This window comes from Lucilia sericata, unplaced genomic scaffold (assembly GCF_015586225.1).
Source record: "Lucilia sericata isolate MDLA Ls3-8-SP2 unplaced genomic scaffold, ASM1558622v1 Contig001094F_arrow, whole genome shotgun sequence".
Taxonomy (NCBI): domain Eukaryota; kingdom Metazoa; phylum Arthropoda; class Insecta; order Diptera; family Calliphoridae; genus Lucilia; species Lucilia sericata.
In genome coordinates, this window is record NW_023995068.1 from 70,001 (window position 1) to 95,835 (window position 25,835).

Sequence of the window (25,835 nt, forward strand, 5' to 3'; positions counted from 1 at the left end):
AATAATGCAGAAATTTTGCTAAGTTCAGTGATGTTTTGTGTTTTGTCCAGTCATGTTTAGTTTTAATTATTCATTGTTAAACTTAAATGAGTTATTGAATTTAATGTTCATAGAAAAATAGTGTAATTAATATGTGAATCTTAAGTAATAAAAAACAATATGACAGTGTTGTGTTAAAAGTCAACTGTTAATAAACATTTAATAAGGTTTTGTTAATTGGCGAAGTTTATTAAATATATACCAAAAAGTAATTATCTTCAAGGATTATATAAATTAAATTAAAAAGTAAGTTGTCATATTTTACATTAAAATACTATTTTAGGAATAAGTTAACAACTCTAAACGGCTTCCATTTCCATTATTTTTAAACGAAGTCTAATATCTTAATTGGTTTAGGAGTTATAAGCATTTAAAGACTTTTTCAAGTTGTACGTTTCGGCTTTCATTTGATGAACATTGCATTTTTAACCTATTTAGATTTATTTGAGTTAAATCTTATCTTTCAATATTTTTTAAACTATTAGCGCGTTTAGGTCCTGTTTCTAGATTACGTATGATCACTTTGAGCTAAAATTTTATTTGTATTTCATTATCGTAACAAAAACAAAATACATTAAAATTTTTACTTAAAGTATTCAAACGCTATCTGGAATCATTATATTGAAATTAATACTACTGTTTTATACATAAATTATTTTTTGACTTGGGTCACTCGACACGAAATTGCCCATATAAGATATTTAATATTGAAATCAGATATTTTTAAACCCACCTTTTTTAAATAAATACAATTTTATTAATTTTCATATAGCTTTGGATTTAATTATTCTAATTATAGGTACTTTTTTAGTTATTAACACCAGGTCTTTCTATGACCTTTATATGATATTAATATTCTTAAGTTTTTGAAAGTGTATAACTCCTTAATTAGAAGAGAGCGAACAAAAAATAGTATTGCAGTAAGTGTTAAAAGCAATATCCCGTTTAGGGTCGTTAAGGTGTTTCTATCGTTAGTGACTGCAAATAATTTTAAAAATAATCCATGACTTATACCCCATTTACACATACACGAAATCTAGTACTTATGAGATTTCGAGCCAAATCTACTTGATTTTAACTAGATTTCCCATACAAAACAAAATCTACTTCGTAATTAGATTTCGTTAAAATCTACTCAAAATCTAATAGTTTTTAGTGATGCAACTCTGTTTTTTTCCTAAAAATACTAAAAAATACGACACTACACAAGAAAAAAGAGGAAAACAAATCAAACAAAAAAATAAAATGTCGACAAAATTTTTATAAATTGAAAAACATGAATGAAAAGTTAATCTAAAATAAAAGGTAATGTTATATTTAAATATCTATTTTTTTATTTTAAATGGAATTTTGATAAATATCCCATTTTTCCTTCTTATTTTTCATATCACACACTTTTTCAAGAAATATTAGAAAAAATGAAATCTTCTTAAATGTCAAGAATAGTAAGTGTAAACGGACTAGATTTGGAAAAAGATTTTAAATGAAATCTACTAGATTTCGTGTATGTGTAAATGGGGGTATTAGTAATTTCAGATCTTTATAGACGTTTAATTCCAAGTTATTTAAAAAATGTTCATGAAAGGAAAGGTTTTTATTGATTCAAAACAATAAATAAATTAATTAATTAATTTTAATTTTTTTTATTTTTTTTTTTTAGAAAGCAGTAGCTAATATTGTACCCCCTATTAAAATACTTCTAACCGAATTAAAATATAAAAAAGGGATCTGGTAAGTTATATATGTCTTATTTCATCACGCGGTTCCATTAAAAATGTCGATTATTTGCAGAAAATGTAAAAAATGGATCTGACAGTTTAAACTTTGGTGGTAAATGTATTGGACATAAGAGAATCCTATTTTATTGCTTCCTAAAGTATAAGAGGTAATTTCAATAAATACAAAAGTATGTATATTCAATATTAATTATAACATTATTTTTATTTATTTTGTTGAAGGATTAATGCGTTCCAAAATATAACTCTTACAATTTGATGGATTGATCATAAAATTTATGAAGAATTACAAAAATATTTTAGAGTCCAACGTTTTACAATTTTTGGAAGTATACCAGTCAGCAGTTGGAATATTAATACAGATTTCCTGAAAATTATCTTATTATAAGGTAATTATTCTAAATTTTTGATACATATGTACATTAGACCGACTCACTCTGTATGGAAAGCAAAAACGTGTTTTTGTTACCCCTCTCAAAATGTTCCTTGCTTTGTTTTATGATGATTCCCAAAATATTTTAAATCTAGGGATGACCGTTCGTGAGCTGGACCAAATTAAAAAAAGGTATTTTGGAATTATTTTTTTTAAATTTTTGTTTGTTTTGAAACAAAATATCCAATACGGGGTATCGTTTAAAAGATATTTTAAAGCCGCGTCCAATGATGTATTAATCATAAATAACCGTCTGCTTATAATTGTCATATTCCAAAATATTTAAAATTGTTAGGTTTTTCACTAAGAAAAATAAAATGTATGCACAATTTTGCTAATTTTGCGCACCACTAGACTTGGCTTCAAAAAACCTTTCAACTGATACCACATACTATATATATTGTTTAAGAAATACTGTATAATTTAAAACAAAATAACTAAAAAGGGACTTTTTTGTAACCAGTTCAGCTCACGAACGGCCATCGAGAGACTAGAAATATTTTGGGAACCATTATAAAACATAACAAAGATTTTTTGAAGCTGTGTTAAAATATATTATTTAACATGAAGAATCGTGTTCCCATACGATATTTTCTTTAAAACTGTCCAGCTCACGAATGGACAACACTTAACCGAAAATATTTTGGGTAACATCATATTACATAACAGCGAATATTTTGAGGGGGTAACTGAAGCACCATTTTTTGTGAGTCGGTCTAATGTACATATATTACTTTTTTTGTTAAATCAATTATTTTTTCTATTATTTTAATTTTAATTATTTCAATAAAAACTATAAAATTTCATTTTATTTAGATTTATTTTTATAGATTTTATTTTGGTGAGTATACAAATAGAAGAAGAGAAAACTCATCTTCTGAAAGACGAGAATACTCATCTTCTAGAAGAAGAGAAAACTCATCTTCTAGAAGACGAGAATACTCTTCTTCTAGAAGAAGAGAAAATTCATCTTCTAGAAGATAAGATAGGAACACTTCTAGATGATACCAAGTAATCACTTGAAGAAGTGACTTCCTAGTTACATCTAGAAGAGTCTTTGGCAATACCTTACTTCCAAGAGTCATCTAGAAGTTTCTTCTGCGGGTCTTCCAGAAGTATCTTCCACGTTACTCTTAGACGTTCCCCAGCTCGGCATCAGTTCTTCCCGACTGGTGACAAGAATTCTTATACTTCCGCAACATCGCTGGCGAGCTTTTAGCACGTTTGGAAGTTTCACACGGGTAACTTCCGCAATAGAAAATGTTTGTAGGGAGTATACACATGTACTAAACATATGTATGAGTATATGTGTCTATGTAGGTAAACTTGTGAGTATATATGGGTTGTGTTTTTTTTTTTATTTATAACTATTGTTGTATTTTGTCTTTAGTTGAAGGATTATTTAAGATCATTATTAGTTTATATGTATGTATGTTTGTTTGTTTACATTTGTAGGTGTATATTTTACCACAATTTTAGGGAAAAAGTGTAAAATACTCAGTGTTGGTAATTTGTTTAACATATTTTCCTTTCACACATCCAAGCATTCATACATAAGGTACTTACAAACGTTTGTTATGTTTTTTTTTTTTTTTTAATTTAAAAACTTTGTTATCCTAAAAGGTTGATCAAATAATCAGCCATGTAAATTTGTTGGCTCAAAAGTGAAAAAAGGCATAAAAAACCAAGTAAATAAATAGCAGAAATAATCTAAAGGATTTTACAACTTAGTTGGTATATTAAGCCACTGAGTATATAAATACAAACCAACAGTATTTCTTTTTTTTTTGAGAAGGGGGGGATGGGAGAAATGTCTGTTGTTTATTTTGTTATCCTGAGAATAATATAATGATTTATTTAGTGCAATTTTGTGTAGAAATGTCGAAATAAAAACTCAAAGGTAACCTGAGAAATGTTTTAAATTTGCTAAAATTTTAAGGGTAAAAAATTAAATTTTATTTTGTATATTTATTTTAAGGCTGTTGACTTTAGACATATACTGTTAAATCTTTTTGGTGATATGTAAAAGGTATTTTTTCATTTTTGAAGGGAATGCGCTAAGATAACCTTAGGGTCTAATTTTTTAACAAACTTTTCCAACAATTTTGTGTTAAATTTAATTACAAAAGGCAGCATAACTAGAATATCTTTTGCGTTTACTTAAACGATATTTCGGAGGAAAATTTTTGAAAGTCTATGTAACATTATGTTGAGATTTAACTAATTTCAGTTTGTGCTTGTATTAAATACGAAAGATGTATACAATTTTCTCAAAATTGTGGTAAAAACTTTTTCAGTATTCACTAGAATAACATACCCGCTCCCAAGTTATTAGGATCTATATTAATCTTTGTTTTGTGCCAACGCCCACCACCCTAATAAATGTTAAAATTATAATTTATATTTTAATCTTTCGAATTATTTATATTTCCCAAATGTCCTAAATCTATTGCTTTCAATCATTTCAGATTAAAGTTTAATTTACAAGAAAAATTATACTTGAAAATAAATATTTTTCATATCCTATAAATATAGAAAATAAAATTTAATACAAAAATATATAAAATATCTTCTACCTTAAATAAGTTAGAAAATTTTCTGGATATCAACAAAAAAAAAAATAACTACAAACAAATTTACTTTAAAATACTGCTCTAGACATAAAACTAAAAAGTACCACAAGGACACAGATAATATGATTAAATGTTCTTATTTCCAGATTTTTATATTTTCCACAACTTCATGTATAGTTCCTTAACATAATGTAATTACTGTAGAAAAAGTGTTATAGCATTTAATCGTATCTTATATGTCTCTATTTGGAAAAAAAAAAAAAATAACCAACAAAAATATTTCCATATTTCTATTTCAATACTTAATTGCATAATATTATTTATATAAGTATGTATATAAGGGTTATAACCAAAATTAGACTGTATTACGACGTGTTAGCTAGTAGTAATCTGATAACGAAAACCTTTTTCTGAAGTCGATTTAATGCGAAAATCTTCCGCGGAAAGTCGGAAGAGAGCCCGCAGCCCATTTTGTTGCTTTTTATACCCACCATCAAAAAAACAAGAAGAGATACCCACAAGAGTATATATATTCTGGGTCCTTATTAAATTCTAACACGATCTAGCCACATCCGTCCGTCTGTCTGTCTGTCTGTTGAAAACACGATAGAGTCCGAACGGAATAAGCTAGAGGATTGAAATTTTCACAAATATTCTCTATAGGTAAGGTTTGTTTACAATTGAAAACGGGCAAAATCCAAAATCTCTCTATCAAATTTAATGAGGATCGGTTCAAAATTGACCTTACCCCCCATATATGGTCCCCTTCGGAAAATTACTTAAACGATCATTACTGGCTTAAAAATACGAGTTATGAAATTCGATATAGGAACGTTAGCCTTACTACCGAATTTCATGCAGAATGTGTCGGTAACTCACCCTAACTCCCGTATAAGCCCCCTTCAGTACAGCGATGATATTCAATGCAAACAAGTTTTATATGAATCAAAATCAGTCTATAACAAGTAGGAAAGTATAGTCGGGCATAGCCGACCATATGATACCCTACACCACAGAGTATTTGTGGATTATTTTAATAACAAAGCATTTAAGTTGTTGTTTACCTTAATTCCGAAATATTTTAAGAATTTGTTGGAAAAAGTGTTTTTCTAAAAGAGGGGTTATATGGAGGCAACGGTAAATATGGGCCTATCTTTATAAATTTTGGTACATGGCTTTACGTTTACATTAGTGTTTATTAAATTAAATTATTGACCTTCAAGTCATTTTCTGAAGGGGACTTTGTATGGCGGCTATTGTCAAATAAAGCCCGATAATTACGAAAATCGGTAGAATTATTAAGACGTATATAGAACTAAGTTTTGCCGATTTTTGTAGATATACTACAATATTTAACATAATTATGAACTCAAAAGCCCTTTTCGGGGGGTAGAGTTGTATGGGGGTTAGGTGAAATAATGGACTGATTTCAACCATTTTCAATAGGCTTTTTCGTTGGAATGAAATATACGTAAGGTCCATATTTCATCAAAATATCTTGAAAATTGCGACCTGTACCTTGCGCACAAGTTTAACATGGACAGCCAGCCAGCCGGACAGACGGACGGAGATGGCTTAATCGGCTCAGATGGGTGTAGCAACAATAGTTTTGTGCGTTACAAACATCAGCACAAACGTATAATACAAATATGGTGGTGTAAGATATAAAAAGTTATGATAGGTCAATAATTGACCGTACCCCTCATATAAGGCCGTCTTCAGAAAATTTGATGAGAAGGATTCAGTAAATTACTAGTACAGCGATGAATATCGACATAAACAAGTTAACATAAACATAATTCTTCATTCCGAATTTAATGAGGACTGATCTATAACTGTCCCTAGCCCCTATAAAAGGTTCACTTCAGGAAAAAATTTTGGTTATTAAAATACGAGTTTTTCTTGTTTAAAAATACGAGTATACGAATGAAATTTGACATAAACAAGTTCTATACAAAACAAAATATATGTAGAAAATTTTATGATTATCGGTTCATAATTGACGCATATAAGGTCCTCTTCAGAGAATTACGCATACGCTCACGGTTTAAAAATTGAACCAAAATATTTTGTTTTCCCATATTCCAAATACGGCATAGGGTTTGATGGTGGGTATATGAGATTCAGCGCAGCTAAATATAACACTCTCACTTGTTATCAGTGTAAATGCCCTGAATCAAACAATTACACTTCTTTATATCAAAAAATTTCGATTTTGTTTCAAAAAAATAAAATTTTGTTTGGAGTAGATATCGAAAACTTTAAAACATTTGGCCCGAAACTATTTAAACACTCAGGAAAAAGTGACATATTTTTTCAACATACTCTAGTAGAATAAATAAGGTCGATTTGAAATTGTTAAAAATTTTATAAAAGTTATAACCCTAATATATTATTATAGAACACAGAAAGAAAGCATACATTTATGGTATGTAGAAAATAACAATTTTTTTACATTTCCCTTGCTTACCAATATGTTCTTGTAGTTGTAAATAATATATTTTAGCCTCTGAGTACTCTACATGAGGTTCGAAACAAAGTTTCAAAAAAATTAGTTTTCACTTTTACAAAAAATAATAAACACGTATGTATATATGTATATTTATTTCTACAAATAAAGCTATTTGCTAAAAAATATTTTCGAAAAGTATTTTGTTCTAAAATCATTGTTTTTTTCAGTTTATTTCTATGGAAAAAGATTTGTTTAAGAAAAATATTTTATCTAAAGAAAAAATATTATAAGGTGTATGTGAAATTCGTTAAAACTTGTTTTTCCTAGAATATCACAAACAGAGCATAACACTTTATAAATACATATAAATACCATATGATAAGTTTTGATAGGATATTATTGTGAAATATTACAAACAAAAATAAATTTTATTATATGTAGTTCACATGTATGTACTTACATAAGTACATATCTTTCAGTATTAAAAACATGGGTGTAAACAGTTTCAAGCATTACTGTTGTGAATATGTAAATCTTTCAAAAAGCTACAACAAAAAAGTTTCACTTCTTAAATATAAATTCCTATTTTAATTAGAAAAATCTATTTTTCTTCGCCTGTTTTTAGTAGATACAAGAGAAAGCTCTTTTCGAGATTTTTTTCCATCACTTAACATTTTTCTTTCAAATTTCTTATAAGTCCCTTTTAACTTTCTTAAGAAGATATTTTGTATAGTTATTATACAAAAGTAACTGAAACTAGTAAGAGTGTTATATAAGACTATACCGAACCTTATATACTTACAATCAAATCATATGTCGAAAAGATGCAGTTAATTTCGGAAAGTGCCCGTATGCACCTTTATCAATAGATTAATATGAACGTCAGGATTTTGAGCTATTGAGTCAATTATGGAGCAAACTCTACCAAATTTAACGAATTCTACAATAATTCTATCATGGAAATGAACTTTTGGAATGACTTTTTAACTGTAGTTACCCTACGTATGGTTCAATTCTCATAAAGTTAGATTTCATAAATATTGGTTTCGGTTCATAGAAAACATTCTTCGAATTTCATTGTTACACCGACATTTTAGAGACACTTATGAGCGTTAAAACACATTGAGAGAATCTTATATAGAGGAAGAGTGAATTATGCACCCACAAGTGCCAGATGAAATCGTGAACCGATCCTGCCATTATTTCTTGAAAATATCAACCCTTTTAGCTTCTTCTATTCGCACCTTATGGTGTTTTTAACAGACGATCGAACATAGTTACATCGTTTTAGAATCCAATAAGGATCCAAAATATATATATTTACTTTTATTGGTCTTAGGTAAATATTTCCATGTGTTACAAATGGAATGACAAAATAAATATACCCTCCATCTTTTTTGATGGTATATATAAATGCTGCTCTTTATTTAGAATATAAATTATAAAAAATATTTAAAATTACATTATTTATGCTTGCAAATATTTATTATTTTTAGAAACTAAAATAAAATATACAAAAAGAATTAGAATATATTTGTATGGGTTTATTGTTATAATTTAAAATATTCGCTATGGAAAAGTTAATATATAGAAATACCCATTATAATTATATTAATAACATTACAAGAAAAACTACAAATTATGTGTTTATTATAGATTATTGATTTATGTTTGCTTTAGTGAAATAAAAAAACTTGAAAATCCTATTTATTATTCACAATTAAAATTAGTAACTTCCGTACTGTGGGTGGTATGAATATTATTGAGAAATAATAATAATCATACGTATGGGAGTTCTATTGAGTGTATGTATATTATAGTTTCTAAGATATCATTTCTCAAAATTTTTGTCCCGATGTAAATATTTGATGAACAATATCAAAAGACAAAAGGGTCTTATTTAAGGTTTTCATGATTTTTTGGGCCCAACCTAATATTCAATTTGTTCTAATATAACTAATGTATTATACATAAATTTATATAGACTGCGCTAAAACAATACAACGAATTCTATAAATTAAATTAATTTTAATTCCATAATCAATAGATACAATATATTGCATATCGTCACATGAAATGCAAAAGGGCGTAACAACTACGTAACAACACTATTAAAAATTGTACAGAAAGGACAAAAACCTAAATAATTTGAAATATTTTATTGATATAAAAACGGCATTTTCCTACAAGTATTATATACAACATAAATATATAAACACGTTTTAATATAACTGTACCGCCAGACATTATTCATTTCGTTGTTTTTTCAGGACTTTCTGACTTTGTTGTTACGCCCTTTTGAATTTCAGGTCAATAAAGTCGGTGCTTTTAATAATAGAGTTCTAAAATTTTGCATCAACATGTATTTTAATGCAGTGATCATTTTCAATCAAAAACTCGATTTTTAATTTTTTGTTTGTTACGCCTTTTTTCATTTCAGGATACGATATGTAATGTTTCAGAAATTTTGTTAATTAAAATTTGATTAAAAATTTTGGATTTTATAAGAAAAAAAATCTACACCCATATAAATGATATTCATAAATATTAGGGGAGTAAAAAACAGTTCTTGTTTCGTATACAATAGTCTATAGTTTAGTCTATAGTGTAGTTTATAGTGTAGTTCATAGTGTAGTTTATAGTGTAGTTTATAGTGTAGTTTATAGTGTAGTTTATAGTGTAGTTTATAGTGTAGTTTATAGTGAAGTTTATAGTGTAGTTTATAGTGTAGTTTTAGTGTAGTTTATAGTGTAGTTTATAGTGTAGTTTATAGTGTAGTTTATAGTGTAGTTTTTCTAGTCTAGTCTATAGTCTAGTCTATAGTCTAGTCTATAGTCTAGTCTAGTCTAGTCTATAGTCTAGTCTATAGTCTAGTCTATAGTCTAGTCTATAGTCTAGTCTATAGTCTAGTCTATAGTCTAGTCTATAGTCTAGTCTATAGTCTAGTCTATAGTCTAGTCTATAGTCTAGTCTATAGTCTAGTCTATAGTCTAGTCTATAGTCTAGTCTATAGTCTAGTCTATAGTCTAGTCTATAGTCTAGTCTATTCTAGTCTATAGTCTAGTCTATAGTCTAGTCTATAGTCTAGTCTATAGTCTAGTCTATAGTCTAGTCTATAGTCTAGTCTATAGTCTAGTCTATAGTCTAGTCTATAGTCTAGTCTATAGTCTAGTCTATAGTCTAGTCTATAGTCTAGTCTATAGTCTAGTCTATAGTCTAGTCTATAGTCTAGTCTATAGTCAGTCTATAGTCTAGTCTATAGTCTAGTCTATAGTCTAGTCTATAGTCTAGTCATAGTCTAGTCTATAGTCTAGTCTATAGTCTAGTCTATAGTCTAGTCTATAGTCTAGTCTATAGTCTAGTCTATAGTCTAGTCTATAGTCTAGTCTATAGTCTAGTCTATAGTCTAGTCTATAGTCTAGTCTATAGTCTAGTCTATAGTCTAGTCTATAGTCTAGTCTATAGTCTAGTCTATAGTCTAGTCTATAGTCTAGTCTATAGTCTAGTCTATAGTCTAGTCTATAGTCTAGTCTATAGTCTAGTCTATAGTCTAGTCTATAGTCTAGTCTATAGTCTAGTCTATAGTCTAGTCTATAGTCTAGTCTATAGTCTAGTCTATAGTCTAGTCTATAGTCTAGTCTATAGTCTAGTCTATAGTCTAGTCTATAGTCTAGTCTATAGTCTAGTCTATAGTCTAGTCTATAGTCTAGTCTATAGTCTAGTATATAGTCTAGTCTACAGTCTAGTCTATAGTCTAGTCTATAGTCTAGTATATAGTCTAGTCTATAGTCTAGTCTATAGTCTAGTCTATAGTCTAGTCTATAGTCTAGTCTATAGTCTAGTCTATAGTCTAGTCTATAGTCTAGTCTATAGTCTAGTCTATAGTCTAGTCTATAGTCTAGTCTATAGTCTAGTCTATAGTCTAGTCTATAGTCTAGTCTATAGTCTAGTCTATAGTCTAGTCTATAGTCTAGTCTATATCTAGTCTAGTCTAGTCTATAGTCTAGTCTATAGTCTAGTCTATAGTCTAGTCTATAGTCTAGTCTATAGTCTAGTCTATAGTCTAGTCTATAGTCTAGTCTATAGTCTAGTCTATAGTCTAGTCTATAGTCCTAGTCTATAGTCTAGTCTATAGTCTAGTCTATAGTCTAGTCTATAGTCTAGTCTATAGTCTAGTCTATAGTCTAGTCTATAGTCTAGTCTATAGTCTAGTCTATAGTCTAGTCTATAGTCTAGTCTATAGTCTAGTCTATAGTCTAGTCTATAGTCTAGTCTATAGTCTAGTTCTATAGTCTAGTCTATTCTAGTCTATAGTCTAGTCTATAAGTCTAGGTCTATAGTCTAGTCTATAGTCTAGTCTATAGTCTAGTCTATAGTCTAGTCTATAGTCTAGTCTATAGTCTAGTCTATAGTCTAGTCTATAGTCTAGTCTATAGTCTAGTCTATAGTCTAGTCTATAGTCATAGTCTATAGTCTAGTCTATAGTCTAGTCTATAGTCTAGTCTATAGTCTAGTCTATAGTCTAGTCTATAGTCTAGTCTATAGTCTAGTCTATAGTCTAGTCTATAGTCTAGTCTATAGTCTAGTCTATAGTCTAGTCTATAGTCTAGTCTATAGTCTAGTCTATAGTTAGTTACAGTCTAGTCTATAGTCTAGTCTATAGTCTAGTCTATCTAGTCTAGTCTATAGTCTAGTCTATAGTCTAGTCTATAGTCTAGTCTATAGTCTAGTCTATAGTCTAGTCTATAGTCTAGTCTATAGTCTAGTCTATAGTCTAGTCTCTAGGTCTATGTCTGTCTATAGTCTAGTCTATAGTCTAGTTCTATAGTCTAGTCTATAGTCTAGTCTATAGTCTAGTCTATAGTCTAGTCTATAGTCTAGTCTATAGTCTAGTCTATAGTCTAGTATAGTCTAGTCTATAGTCTAGTCTATAGTCTCGTCTATAGTCAGTCTATAGTCTAGTCTATAGTCTAGTCTATATAGTCTAGTCTATAGTCTAGTCTATAGTCTAGTCTATAGTCTAGTCTATAGTCTAGTCTATAGTCTAGTCTATAGTCTAGTCTATAGTCTAGTCTATAGTCTAGTCTATAGTCTAGTCTATAGTCTAGTCTATAGTCTAGTCTATAGTCTAGTCTATAGTCTAGTCTATAGTCTAGTCTATAGTCTAGTCTATAGTCTAGTCTATAGTCTAGTCTATAGTCTAGTCTATAGTCTAGTCTATAGTCTAGTCTATAGTCTAGTCTATAGTCTAGTTTATAGTCTAGTCTATAGTCTAGTCTATAGTCTAGTCTATAGTCTAGTCTATAGTCTAGTCTATAGTCTAGTCTATAGTCTAGTCTATAGTCTAGTCTATAGTCTAGTCTATAGTCTAGTCTATAGTCTAGTCTATAGTCTAGTCTATAGTCTAGTCTATAGTCTAGTCTATAGTCTAGTCTATAGTCTAGTCTATAGTCTAGTCTATAGTCTAGTCTATAGTCTAGTCTATAGTCTAGTCTATAGTCTAGTCTATAGTCTAGTCTATAGTCTAGTCTATAGTCTAGTCTATAGTCTAGTCTATAGTCTAGTCTATAGTCTAGTCTATAGTCTAGTCTATAGTCTAGTCTATAGTCTAGTCTATAGTCTAGTCTATAGTCTAGTCTATATCTAGTCTATAGTCTAGTCTATAGTCTAGTCTATAGTCTAGTCTATAGTCTAGTCTATAGTCTAGTCTATAGTCTAGTCTATAGTCTAGTCTATAGTCTAGTCTATAGTCTAGTCTATAGTCTAGTCTATAGTCTAGTCTATAGTCTAGTCTATAGTCTAGTCTATAGTCTAGTCTATAGTCTAGTCTATAGTCTAGTCTATAGTCTAGTCTATAGTCTAGTCTATAGTCTAGTCTATAGTCTAGTCTATAGTCTATAGTCTAGTCTATAGTCTAGTCTATAGTCTAGTCTATAGTCTAGTCTATAGTCTAGTCTATAGTCTAGTCTATAGTTTAGTCTATAGTCTAGTCTATAGTCTAGTCTATAATCTAGTCTATAGTCTATTCTATAGTCTTGTCTTAATTTTCAATTTTGTATTCAATCGAGCATTATTTAGAAATTATTTTAAAGCAAAAAAGTTTTATAATCACAGCAATTTATAGTTTTCCACAAAATTAAATTTAATTTTCTTCATTAGGAAGATCTTTTAAGAGTTTTAATTTTTCAGACTTTAGCAAAAATATTAGTAAACCAGACGCTAATCTATATGGAAAAAATACCACAAAATAAAAACCCACACAAACCTACAATATTGTTTATACCCAGCAGATTTATAATGTATTTTGAAACATTAGACCATTTTAGTAAACATTAGCTGATCTAAATAATATTTCCAGAAATATACCACAAATTTTTATGGATTGTAATGGATAGTTTAAATTGGTTTACTTTATCACTTTGAACTGTTGGTATATTCGAATGAAACCTAATTATTTGTATTACTTAGTGTATGTGTTTATATATGGTTTTATTTATAGAAATCTTATAGTTTATTTATAAGAATATATAATGAATATGTATATTATTTTCATCTTCAGTTTCATTTTAACCTCAACTATCAAAAGTGCACAAATTGCTTGCCAAGATTGTAGCAATAAATGAAATTGAAATGTTTTACATAAAAGACACCTTGAGTTTTCTACTTAAATGTATGACCTCAATCGTAAACAATTACTAGTTCATTACTTTGTAATGAATCATTTGAATCAAACACAGAAAAAAAGTGTATTAAAAGCATGTGGCTTAATTAAAATCTGATAAGTTCTAAAGCCACAAAAACTCAACAGCAATAATAATTTTGTATTTATAAAGAAATATAATTACAGTTATAACACTCTAATAATTTGTATATCCATATTTTATATTTGTTACACAATAATGCTTTTGCTTAAGAATTATAACCACAAAAGGACCAAATGCTTAGTAAATTTTAAATAATAAATTTTTAATTTTACCGCAACAACAGCAACAACAACAGTATAGTTGAGGGTATTAAAAGAACAAGAAATATTTCCAATAGCTTTCACCAATTTAATGGTTTTATTTTGTAGGATCTTTATGCATGTGTAATGGCCAAATCAATTCAATTACTTACCGTTTTTGGCGCAAGCATGATAACATTTCTTCATTGTCATCGTTAAGCGGACAATTAAGGCCATGAGCAATTTGCATTGTCAGCTGTAGTGAATGATTTGTAGCAGCCCAATCAGACATGGCAGAACCGGACATCAAAATTGCACGATGAAATAAACCTTTATGTAAATGGATACCAAAAAAAAAATACAGCAGAAAATTAACTGAGATGAGAATATAGGAAGAAGTAACACAGAAAAAAAATGTAAAAGAGAATATATTATGCCAAGGATAATAAGGTAATGAAAATAGGTATTGTCCTGGGAGAAAACTTATAAATACTGGTGAATTGTTTGAATTTATAGGGTGTTAACTAGAAATTATATTACGATTTAAACGAGTTAGGAATTTAAGTCAAGTTATGCCGATCCGCTGATATAATTTTTGTTCGGTTGAAAGATTTCTACCATTTTTTGTACTAAGTATTTCCCAAAATTAGAGCTTTAAGACTAGATTTAAAACTTCTTAACTATGTTCTTCGAATTCCATAAAATTAATCGTATGGACAGACAGTTGGTCAGACAGATGTATAGATAAGACGGATGTATAGGAAAGACGGATGGATGGTCGAAGAATCGTTGAGCTTATCATGCATATGATTTGACGGTAAATAACACAGTACAACTTGTTATAAAATATTTCAAGTGCTTCTCTAAATTATGCGTATACTTCATATCTGTAATATCAGTAAATCATTAACACGTATACGTACTGGTGTCGTTAATAAAAGCAGTACAGTTTCACAATGCAAAAACTTTCCACTTGTTCACAATTTCTTTATGACAAGAGCTACAACTTTTCCTTAGAGAGTAGATCAAAATTCCGTAGGGTTTGCAGCGAGGCCTCATATCTTTGGAGGCCTATAAAATATTTACTATTTCTAAGTTCTTAAACAAATATACACTAAACTCCAAAAACTTTAAAGATAAACTTAAATCAAATGAAAAATCAAGCCATCACAAGTATCTGACATATACTGCAGTTATTTTACATTCAGTCAAAAGTTTGCAATTTGAAAAATTCCCACATAAATCTTCCAAAAACTGTCTAGTATTTGATAACGAAAAAAAAAAAAGAAAACAAGAAATCAAAACAGAAATTCAAAACATTTATTTCCTAAATAACTCAAATTCAATTTAAAACTTTTATCTGTCCACAGCAATGACAATATCAACTTCAACTATAGGTATAACAACGACGGTAAACAAAACTTCGGTTGTCCACTTGTTTAGCAAGTGACATATAAATTCATATAAAGTAGATAATCATACCTGAAGCTACAGGTGACACCATAAGATAGTTTATGCAGGCCGCACCAGTTGTATGTCCCATTAATGTGACACTATCCTTGTCGCCACCAAATGAATGTATATTTTCCTTTATCCAATGTAAAGCAGCTATTTGATCTAGTAAGCCAAAGTTTGCAACTGTATTCTCATTAATGCTGGGTCTCATGAAACCTGCAATAGATGGCAAATAGTGTTGAAAACAACAAGAAAAACAAGACTAAAAGAAAAACATAAAATTGTCATAGACAAAAATGACATTAAATGTTGTATCTGTACAGGAGTTCACTTACCAAAAATTCCTAAACGATAATTTACTGTAACGACTATAACTTCACCGTAGCTGGCCAGTACAGAGCCATCGTAGGCATTTCCGCTATTCCATTCAAAGGATTCTCCATGTATGTAGACTACAACAGGATACAAATGTTTTTGCATAAAACTATCATCTCGACTTGCTGCCGCAGCCGAGGCATAAGCAAATGCCGGTCCTCCTCCTCCACCCGCATCAGTTGCAGTAGCATCGTTTCCATTAGGCACATACACATTCAAATACAAACAATCCTCACTTTCCGTTTTGAGATAAGGTAGCAAACGTGTCAAATGTTTATAACGGCCTTTAGACATTTTAGCTGTACCCTGTAAAGAGATATCCGGTAATTTTTGAGGACAAACGGGTGGTAGGTGATGAGCCATCTTTAATCCTTGCCAGGGTAAGGCAGCACCTAAAGTATAAATGAGAATAAAACAAACAAATAAATAATGTGAATTAAGTTAGTTTGTTGTATAGGAAAGTTTTAGAACAACTGTGTGGTGGGTTTAATGTGGATGATGTTTGAAATTGTTTGAGAAATATTATTTTGTTTAATTGCCTTTTTACGACGTTAACGATAAAAGATATGGAAAATTTAAATTAAATTGTTATATTTGGCTATGTCGAATCTAATATACCCACCAAGATTTACTCTTTATTACAATTATTCTATATTGTTTATCGTATACCGCATATGCGATGATGAGTCGGTCAATCATGGACCAATCCTCATGTAATGTAGTAGTGGCATTTTTGCTTTTATATAACTTGTATAGGACGGCCCTTTTTTGGGCTATGGTCAAATATTGCCTAATGTTCGTCATAAGTACAATATTATTTTCATTTACTGGAGGCTCGAGATATCTGCGAGATCTAAATCTTGAATTTTATAAGATATATTTTCGTGAAGTTTCTTTAAATTAAATTCTTAATTTAATTTATTTTTTAATTTTTTCTGAAACTACCCATGAAGTTATGACGTTTTCATTCTCCTTCTTGCTTAGTTTCTCAAGAAGCTTAGCAACTAATTCAACAAATTTTGTCACAAGTTTCTGTTTTTTTCAACCAGGAATTTACTTTCATCTCTGATTTTGGCACTCAGTTTCATATGTAATGTGTTACTCTGTTTCATTTTTCAAAGCAAGCAAAATAAGTACAATCTATATGTTATTGTTGTTATATCGTTTTGTCTAAACATGCACAAAAAATCTAATTTCTCATGATATTTTCAGAGGTTGTCTCGAATTTTTGCTTATATCTCCGTTATTTCTTAACCGATTTTGCTGATTTTATCGGAAATTTCTAAAAAGCATCTCTGATAGAATTGTTAAAGATATGGGTCCCGAAGATATCTGGGGTCTTGAAAAAATTGATTTCAACAAATATAGACGAACAGGCATACCTTAATCGACTCCGTTATAAAAACAATTTTCATAGGTTGTCTCGGATTTTTTGCTATTATTTATTAATCGATTTTGCTGATTATATATGAAATTTCTAGAAAGCATCTCTGACAGAATTGTTCAAGATTTGGGTATCGAAGATATCTGGGGTCTTCAGAAAACTGATTTCAGCAAAGATACAGATGGACAGACAGATAGCCAGACAGACAGACATAGCTTATACGACTCCGGTATAAAAACAATTGTGTAAAACGAGAAAATTTCCATCCCTCGTTTAACACGAGAAATTAAAGAAATTGTGTTAAACGAGGGATAGGTGTATAACAATGGAGAGATAATGGTGTCTAATATTGAAATATAATAAAATATTTGTATACCCACCATCAAAAAAGATAGAGGTTATATTGTTTTTGTCATTCAGTTTGTAACACCTCAAAATATTGGTCATAGACCCCACAAAAGTATATATGTATATTCTGAGTCCTCATTAAATTCTAAGACGATCTAGCCATGTCCGTCCGTCTGTTTGCTAAAAACACGATAGAGTCCGAATGGAAAGTGCTACAGGGTTTAAACTTTACACAAATATTTCCTATAGTCAAAGTTTATTTGGTATTGAAAATCGGCACGTTTTCGTATAGCCCCCATACAAGTAGTCCCCCGCTTAACAGCTTAGCTGATATAACTGTTTCAAAAATACAATTATATCGATGAAATCCCACATAACTAAGTTTCATATGAACCAAAATCTATCCATCGATTATTAAGCATGAGGATCGGTGTATAATTGACCCTACTCCACATATAAGGTCGCCTTCAGAAAATGACTTAAACGCTTAAAAATACTAGTTTAACATTATAATTTATTACGTTTTTAATTGAAACCTTGAATATATTTTTCATCTCTTCTTTTTAAATTAAATAGTTACTACTATGATCTGTATTTATCAAATATAATTTGGTATTTATTTTCACTTGTCTTACAGATTTTATTATCACAGAGTTAATAAATTTAACTATCATTCTGCGCCCAATTGCCAACAAACTAACCTTCTATAATGTCAACAAAATATTCATATTTTAATAAATTATTACATTTTTATATAAGTAGCTCTATAAACATTTAAGTATTGTGTTAACTAGTCTATGACTTTTATATCTAATCATTCAATTTTATTTATGATTTCTTAATTTGATTATGTCTAAAGGACATAAAAGAAATATTCTTCAATATTATTAAATTTATAAATAAATTAGTTTTTATTGACAACAAAATTTTCTTGACATTACTTTTGGCCACTAGTTGATTTTTACTTAGTTAGCTACTTTGTTCTATATACATACATACAATATTACAAAAATTTTATTGTTATTATGCCATTGGCTTTTTGACCTTATTCAGAAAAATAAAGTAATTTTTAAAGTTTTTTTTTTCTTCTTCGATTAATATGCTTATGAGCTTTAGTATTCCAGTATTATTCATTTCCTTTTACTAGTCAGTCAGTCAGTCGTTTGCTAGTTATATTGTAGTTATTTTTTGATGAGTAAATTTTGATTGTGTTTGTGCTTTAAGTTTTTATTGTGCTCAATATAGACTTTTGGTCACCCAAACGCATGTTAAAGTTTGGCAGCTTGGCGTCGGAAATAATTTAAATTGTAACCCAGTTGATAAGAGAAACTCTAGTATCAAGGATATTGTTTTACATGGAAACTATTTGTAAGCTTTAGTTTATAGATAACCTTATGAAGAGTTTGTGTTAAAGAGCTTTATGATTTAAGCTTATTAAAATATTTGCATTTCCTTTTCATTTGTACATATGTATTTTTAAAACTTTCAGCTATATGTTTATTGGGTTATTTTACCACACACATTTTTATCGTTTTGTTTTTTCTTTCTCTTTTTTTGCTGAAATTGGAACAGTATACTTTTACTTCTGTTTAAAACCAAAGAACTCGGTTAACATTTACTCCCATACACTCATGTATGTATTTACATTACATTCACATGTAGAATATGCACACATACATACTTGTCTACATACATATATGTATGTATGTAAATATAAATACATACAAAGCATGCATATAACATTGTATGTTAAAACACTGATTTAACATACATTTCTATTGCATTTGTCTTACTGCAAGATTGCGTATTGCAAGTACACATACATATGTATGTACATTAGGGTGTCCTGTGGATCAAATACAAGTAAAATACAAAAATACATATTTCTTTAAGGGCCTCAGTTAACTACCAGCGATTAAAAATTTTGATCTTAGAAATGGGTCGGTAATTTTGACCTAATCGGGAGAAAATTAGTTAAAATTTTTGTTAGAGTACGGCAAAACGACTTTTGGTGCATATAAAAAATATTGTTAAAATATTAATATTTTCAAGCGATGGTAGGAATCTAAGTCCTCTTTCCAAATTTATTATTCTTTCTCCGTGTTCAGTACATTAATACGCATCGATTGAGAGGTATTTCTACATGAGACTTTTAAAAAGGTTGTTCCTCGGGACACTCTAATGTAGAAATGTATATTTGTATATATATATGTTGGTGTATATTTATTTATGTAAATATCCTTGTATATTTACACACATAACAAACCACGAGTCAATAGAATGGGTCACAGGTTTAGACTATTAGTATAGTATTAATAGTGTTTGAAAGCAAATATTAGATAAAGCAATAGGGTAAAACAAAACAAGTTAAAACTTTTAATCTATCAAGCCAAATTGACTGAGAAACACCGTATACATCCTATGAAGAGTTTTTTAAACCTTATATAGAATTTTATTACTTAGAGGTTATATGGATAGACCGCTATTTAGCATAGACCATTTGGCATATTGTAATACTTCAGCGACAATGTTCTATATGAAGCTGTTTCTTCAAAGGACGACGAATTGCCTCAGATTTGTTATATATATATATATATATATATATATATAGGTAACTTTTGGAAGATGGTGTCACGGTAATAATTCTGGAGTCGAACACAAATTTTCTACAAAAACATTAATAGCAGATGTTTCATTCAGGCCGGTCTGAGGCGATGATCTTAAAGCTCCTGTCACTCCTGTAAGACCAGCTAGGTTAGAAAAAGACTTATGACAAATGAGAACGTCTAGAGCGCAATGTAAAGGATTTCTTGAAAGTCCAATATTACAGTTATGTATATTGCTTTTGGAAGCTCCAAAATTATACCATCCAGCCGATGTGGTCTAAATTCTGAGATATATCTTCTGATAAAAAGCAACCATTCAGTAGTTGTTGGGTTGACTTTAGACCGCCTTCATATATGCAGATATCTATCTCTTACACGCACTACATCATCGAGGTAATAAGGATTTTAATTATTTGAAATAATGTTTCGATCGCATCCCCTTGTAATCATGTCACTACCTAGCAGTAATCTGAAATTAAAATATTTCCCTATAGTTTGGTATTATAAACTATACCCTCAACTAAAGTAATGCGATATAAGAGTTTCGCAGATGTAAGCGCACAGTGATCCATTATTTCACCATACAACCAGACTTTCAGAATTGTGATTTTTATGACATAGTCATGAACAATATGCAAGTAGTGATCGGTCAATAATTGAGCATAGTCCTCATTTCAATAATTGGAATATCAAATTGTGTTAGCTTCGGTCCATGTTTGACCCTAGTCCACAAAAAATACTTTTTCAGAAATCATTTTTAAATAATTTTCTTAATTCCGATTATTTATAAATATATCGGAATTAAGAAAATGCTGAGCCTATTTTTGATGGAATAGAGTCCATAAATTACCAAAGCCCCACATTGGGTATTGGGCATTATATATTCCGACATGTCCATCTATACCTTTTAACTTTTATTTTAATTTGTTAGTTGTGGAAAATATGAATGGTGTAGGGTATTAAAAGAAAAACATGTAACAAAAGTTTAAAGTACACATCACAAGTAAGCAATTGTATATAAACAGAGAGACGAAAATATAAGTAAACAAAATAAATCCAATAGGATATTCGTTTTTCTAGATGGTGCTTCACACTAGTAGTAATAATATAGAAGAAAGTGATTCATTTTGTAAGATCCTTTTATAGGACTGATTCACTGTAGTTTAAAAACGTTTTAAAACTTTTGCAGATTTATTTTACATAAATCTTATATCATATGAAATGATCCATAAATGTCCTAAGACTTTATGGATGTTAACCGCCTCAGGAACAATGTTAACCGATATGCATAAATTCAAAATTCTTTGCAGAATTCTTAAAATGAAACAATTTTCAGTTCTTAGAAAATTTATTTTGTTATCAATATTCTTTGTCTAACTTTACCTAATGCACTTAAGCTAACAAATATCAAATATGTTCTACACATTGCTACACGTGTGGACTTAAACGTATGTACATATATTGTTGTACATATAAATACAGCAATTCTTTAACAAATAACTATCACATACACATTTGCATATGAAAAGGAAAATCAACATATCGGTACATACTAACATGTATAAAAATGCAAAATAAAGAGTGAAACAAATCTATTGACACCATGAGACTCAATTTGGCGTGTTAATTAGAGATTTGAATTGCAGGGAATATAAATGTTATTTGAATTTGTATTAAAAGTTTTGAAAAGAATTTAAAGTTTATTTCAAAAAAGAAAGAAATACATACATATGTATATTGTGATGTATGTATGTATTTAAAGCAAGTAATATCAGTACGCAAAAATTCTAAGTTTTTGATGTGGTATTTTTCGGTCCCTATGATCTACATAAATATGTATGTCCGTTCTCTACATTGGTAAATGTATTTCATTTAGTATATTTTCCTTTATGCAAAATTATTGCAAAATATTTTCATATTTCCTCGTAATCTCGCGAAACCACATCTATGCGTTTAATTACATTTCTTTCTGTATTATATTTCATCAACAACAAAAATACGTCGGTCTACCTATATAATTTTAAAATATTTACATACAAAACTTACAGTTTTGCTGTTTCATTCTCATATATTTAGTTTATTGTTTAGAACATTTGGGTTACGCGGTTTGTGTGGTAGAATTTCATTTTGTAACAATTTGTAGCCGTAACAGCAGCGTTTACATAGTTGCATATTAGTCGAAAGTATTCTTTGAAACTATTATTTGCATTATTAACGTGTTCATGTGTGTGTATGTGGGAATAATGTGCAAATGCCGGCTAGTATCCTGCAGTTCGGAGTGGTTGTCTGAAGTTATTAATCTCCATAAAAGTTTACATTTAATTCCTTTTTTCATTACTTATGTAATATGAGAAAATTAACATCGGTAAGAAAACTAAAATCACTTACATATAACTTCGTTAAAACACTTTTAAATGGAAAAATACGCTTATTTTGTGATCACTCATATTTTCCCTCAAAAATCGATTTTTTGGTCAAAAATCTTAAGAAAACTTAAATCCCTTATAACTTCGTTAAAACACGTTTAAATGGAAAAATAAGCTTATTTTGAGATCACTCATATTTTCCCTCAAAAATCGATTTTTTGGTCAAAAATCTTAAGAAAACTAAAATCGCTTATAACTTCGTTAAAAAACGTTTAAATGGAAAAATAAGCTTATTTTGTGATCACTCATAATGTCCCTCAAAAATCGATTTTTTGGTCAAAAATCTTAAGAAAATTTAAATCGCTTATAACTTCGTTAAAACACGTTTAAATGGAAAAATAAGCTTATTTTGTGATCACTCATATTGTCCTTCAAAAATAGATTTTTTGGTCAAAAATCTTAAGAAAACTAAAATCGCTTATAACTTCGTTAAAATACGTTTAAATGAAAAAATAAACTTATTTTGTGATCACTCATATTTTCCCTCAAAAATCGATTTTTTGGTCAAAAATCTTAAGAAAACTTAAATCGCTTATAACTTCGTTAAAACACGTTTAAATGGAAAAATAAGCTTACTTTGTGATCACTCATATTTTCCCTCAAAAATCGATTTTTTGGTCAAAAATCTTAAGAAAACTAAGCTTATTTTGAGATCACTCATATTGTCCTTCAAAAATCGATTTTTTGGTCAAAAATCTTAAAAAAAAACTTAAATCGCTTATAACTTCGTTAAATGGAAAAATAAGATTATTTTGTGATCACTCATATTTTCCCTCAAAAATCGATTTTTTTTGTCAAAAATCTTAAGAATACTTAAATCGCTTATAACTTCGTTAAAACACGTTTAAATAGAAAAATAAGCTTATTTTGTGATCACTCATAATGTCCCTCAAAAATCGATTTTTTGGTCAAAAATCTTAAGAAAATTTAAATCGCTTATAACTTCGTTAAAACACGTTTAAATGGAAAAATAAGCTTATTTTGTGATCACTCATAATGTCCATCAAAAATCGATTCTTTGGTCAAAAATCTTAAGAAAACTTAAATCGCTTATAACTTCGTTAAAACACGTTTAAATGGAAAAATAAGCTTATTTTGTGATCACTCATATTGTCCTTCAAAAATAGATTTTTTGGTCAAAAATCTTAAGAAAACTTAAATCGCTTATAACTTCGTTAAAACACGTTTAAGTAGAAAAATAAGCTTATTTTGTGATCACTCACATTTTCCCTCAAAAATCGATTTTTTGGTCAAAAATCTTAAGAAAACTTAAATCGCTAATAACTTCGTTAAAACACGTTTAAATAGAAAAATAAGCTTATTTTGTGATCATTCACATTTTCCCTCAAAAATCGATTTTTTGGTCAAAAATCTTAAGAAAACTAAAATCGCTTATAACTTCGTTATAAAACGTTTAAATGGAAAAATAAGCTTATTTTGTGATCACTCATACTTTCCCTCAAAAATCGATTTTTTGGTCAAAAATCTAAAGAAAACTTAAATCGCTTATAACTTCGTTAAAACACGTTTAAATGGAAAAATAAGCTTATTTTGTGATCACTCATATTTTCCCTCAAAAATAGATTTTTTGGTCAAAAATCTTAAGAAAACTAAAATCGCTTATAACTTCGTTAAAACACGTTTAAATGGAAAAATAAGCTTATTTTGAGATCACTCATATTGTCCTTCAAAAATTGATTTTTTGGTCAAAAATCTTAAAAAAAACTTAAATCGCTTATAAATTCGTTAAAACACGTTTAATTGGAAAAATAAGCTTATTTTGTGATCACTCATATTTTCCCTCAAAAATCGATTTTTTGGTAAAAAATCTTAAGAAAACTTAAATCGCTTATAACTTCGTTAAAACATGTTTAAATGGAAAAATAAGCTTATTTTATGATCACTCGTATTTTCCTTCAAAAATTGATTTTTTTTAGGAAAAATTTTAAGAAAACTTAAATCGCTTATAACTTCGTTAAAACACGTATAAATGGAAAAATAAGCTTATTTTGTGATCACTCATATTTTCCTTCAAAAATGGATTTTTCGGTCAAAAATCTTAAGAAAACTATAATCGCTTATAACTTCGTTAAAACACTTTTAAATGGAAAAATAAGCTTATTTTGTGTTCACTCATATTTTCTTCAAAAATCGATTTTTTTAAGAAAAATCTTAAGAAAACTTAAATCGCTTATAACTTCGTTAAAACACGTTTAAATGAAAAAATAAGCTTATTTTGTGATCACACATATTTTCCTTCAAAAATTATTTGAGGATACCTTGACTTTTTCTTAAACTACCAGTTATGGTATAAAACGTTTATTATAGATGCTTTGTAAATTGTTTATGTACATATGACTTTTGTTTTCCGTTAAATATCCTTAAAGTGCTAGTAGAGTTTGTTTTTGGCAAAAAACATTTATAATTTTCAAAACAATTCCTTTTGAGCATATGTAAACATTTTGGATGTAAAGTTTTCGAAAAAATTGTGTTTTGGTTGCTCAAGATACAAAATTCTTTAGCTGCTAAAAATACCTTAACGATTTCACATAGATCCCTTAAAAAGAGGGCCCTTTTTAATTTTTAAATAACTATAAACATTTACATTTTGAGGTCATATTTATTTTAGACAGAATAAACAATAATTGCCGATAAAAATTAAAAATTAGAAATTTTAGTTATGACATTATTGCAGAAAATGAGCATTGTTTAGTTTACCCTTTGCTAAAGGGCTTTTACTGACAATGTTTCAAAACTTTTTTGTTTACTTGTTTACCAAATATTACGCAACCTTGTATTAATATGTTTGTATATGTGTAAACTTCTGTTATTGCATTTCCTGTTGCAACAACAAAAAAAACTTTTTGGGATATGGTGAGGATATGAACTTATATGCTGATACAACTTTGAGAAAGAATTTCCTTCTATGTATTTAGATTTGTACATTGTGCATACATCCTTAAGTATGTATGTTTGAACATTTTGAGTTTGTTTTATCTTAATATATATAAGTATATAAAACGATATTTTTATTTTATGATTGACTATTAGATTTCCAATTAGTG

The 25,835-nt window shown here is 28.9% G+C and overlaps 1 protein-coding gene across 3 annotated transcripts in view; it reads right to left on the reverse strand.

Moving 5' to 3' along the window:
* Positions 1-25,835, reverse strand: part of LOC119609953 (neuroligin-3-like) — a 100,949-nt gene that overhangs the window by 67,350 nt on the left and 7,764 nt on the right. For all 3 annotated transcript variants that reach the window (XM_037965005.1, XM_037965003.1, XM_037965004.1), the window contains exons 2-4: positions 15,967-16,398; positions 15,659-15,847; positions 14,350-14,506 (exon numbers count right to left, since the gene is read on the reverse strand). In XM_037965005.1, the coding sequence (XP_037820933.1) occupies positions 14,350-14,506; positions 15,659-15,847; positions 15,967-16,398 (778 nt within the window). The remainder of the gene's footprint in view (positions 1-14,349; positions 14,507-15,658; positions 15,848-15,966; positions 16,399-25,835) is intronic.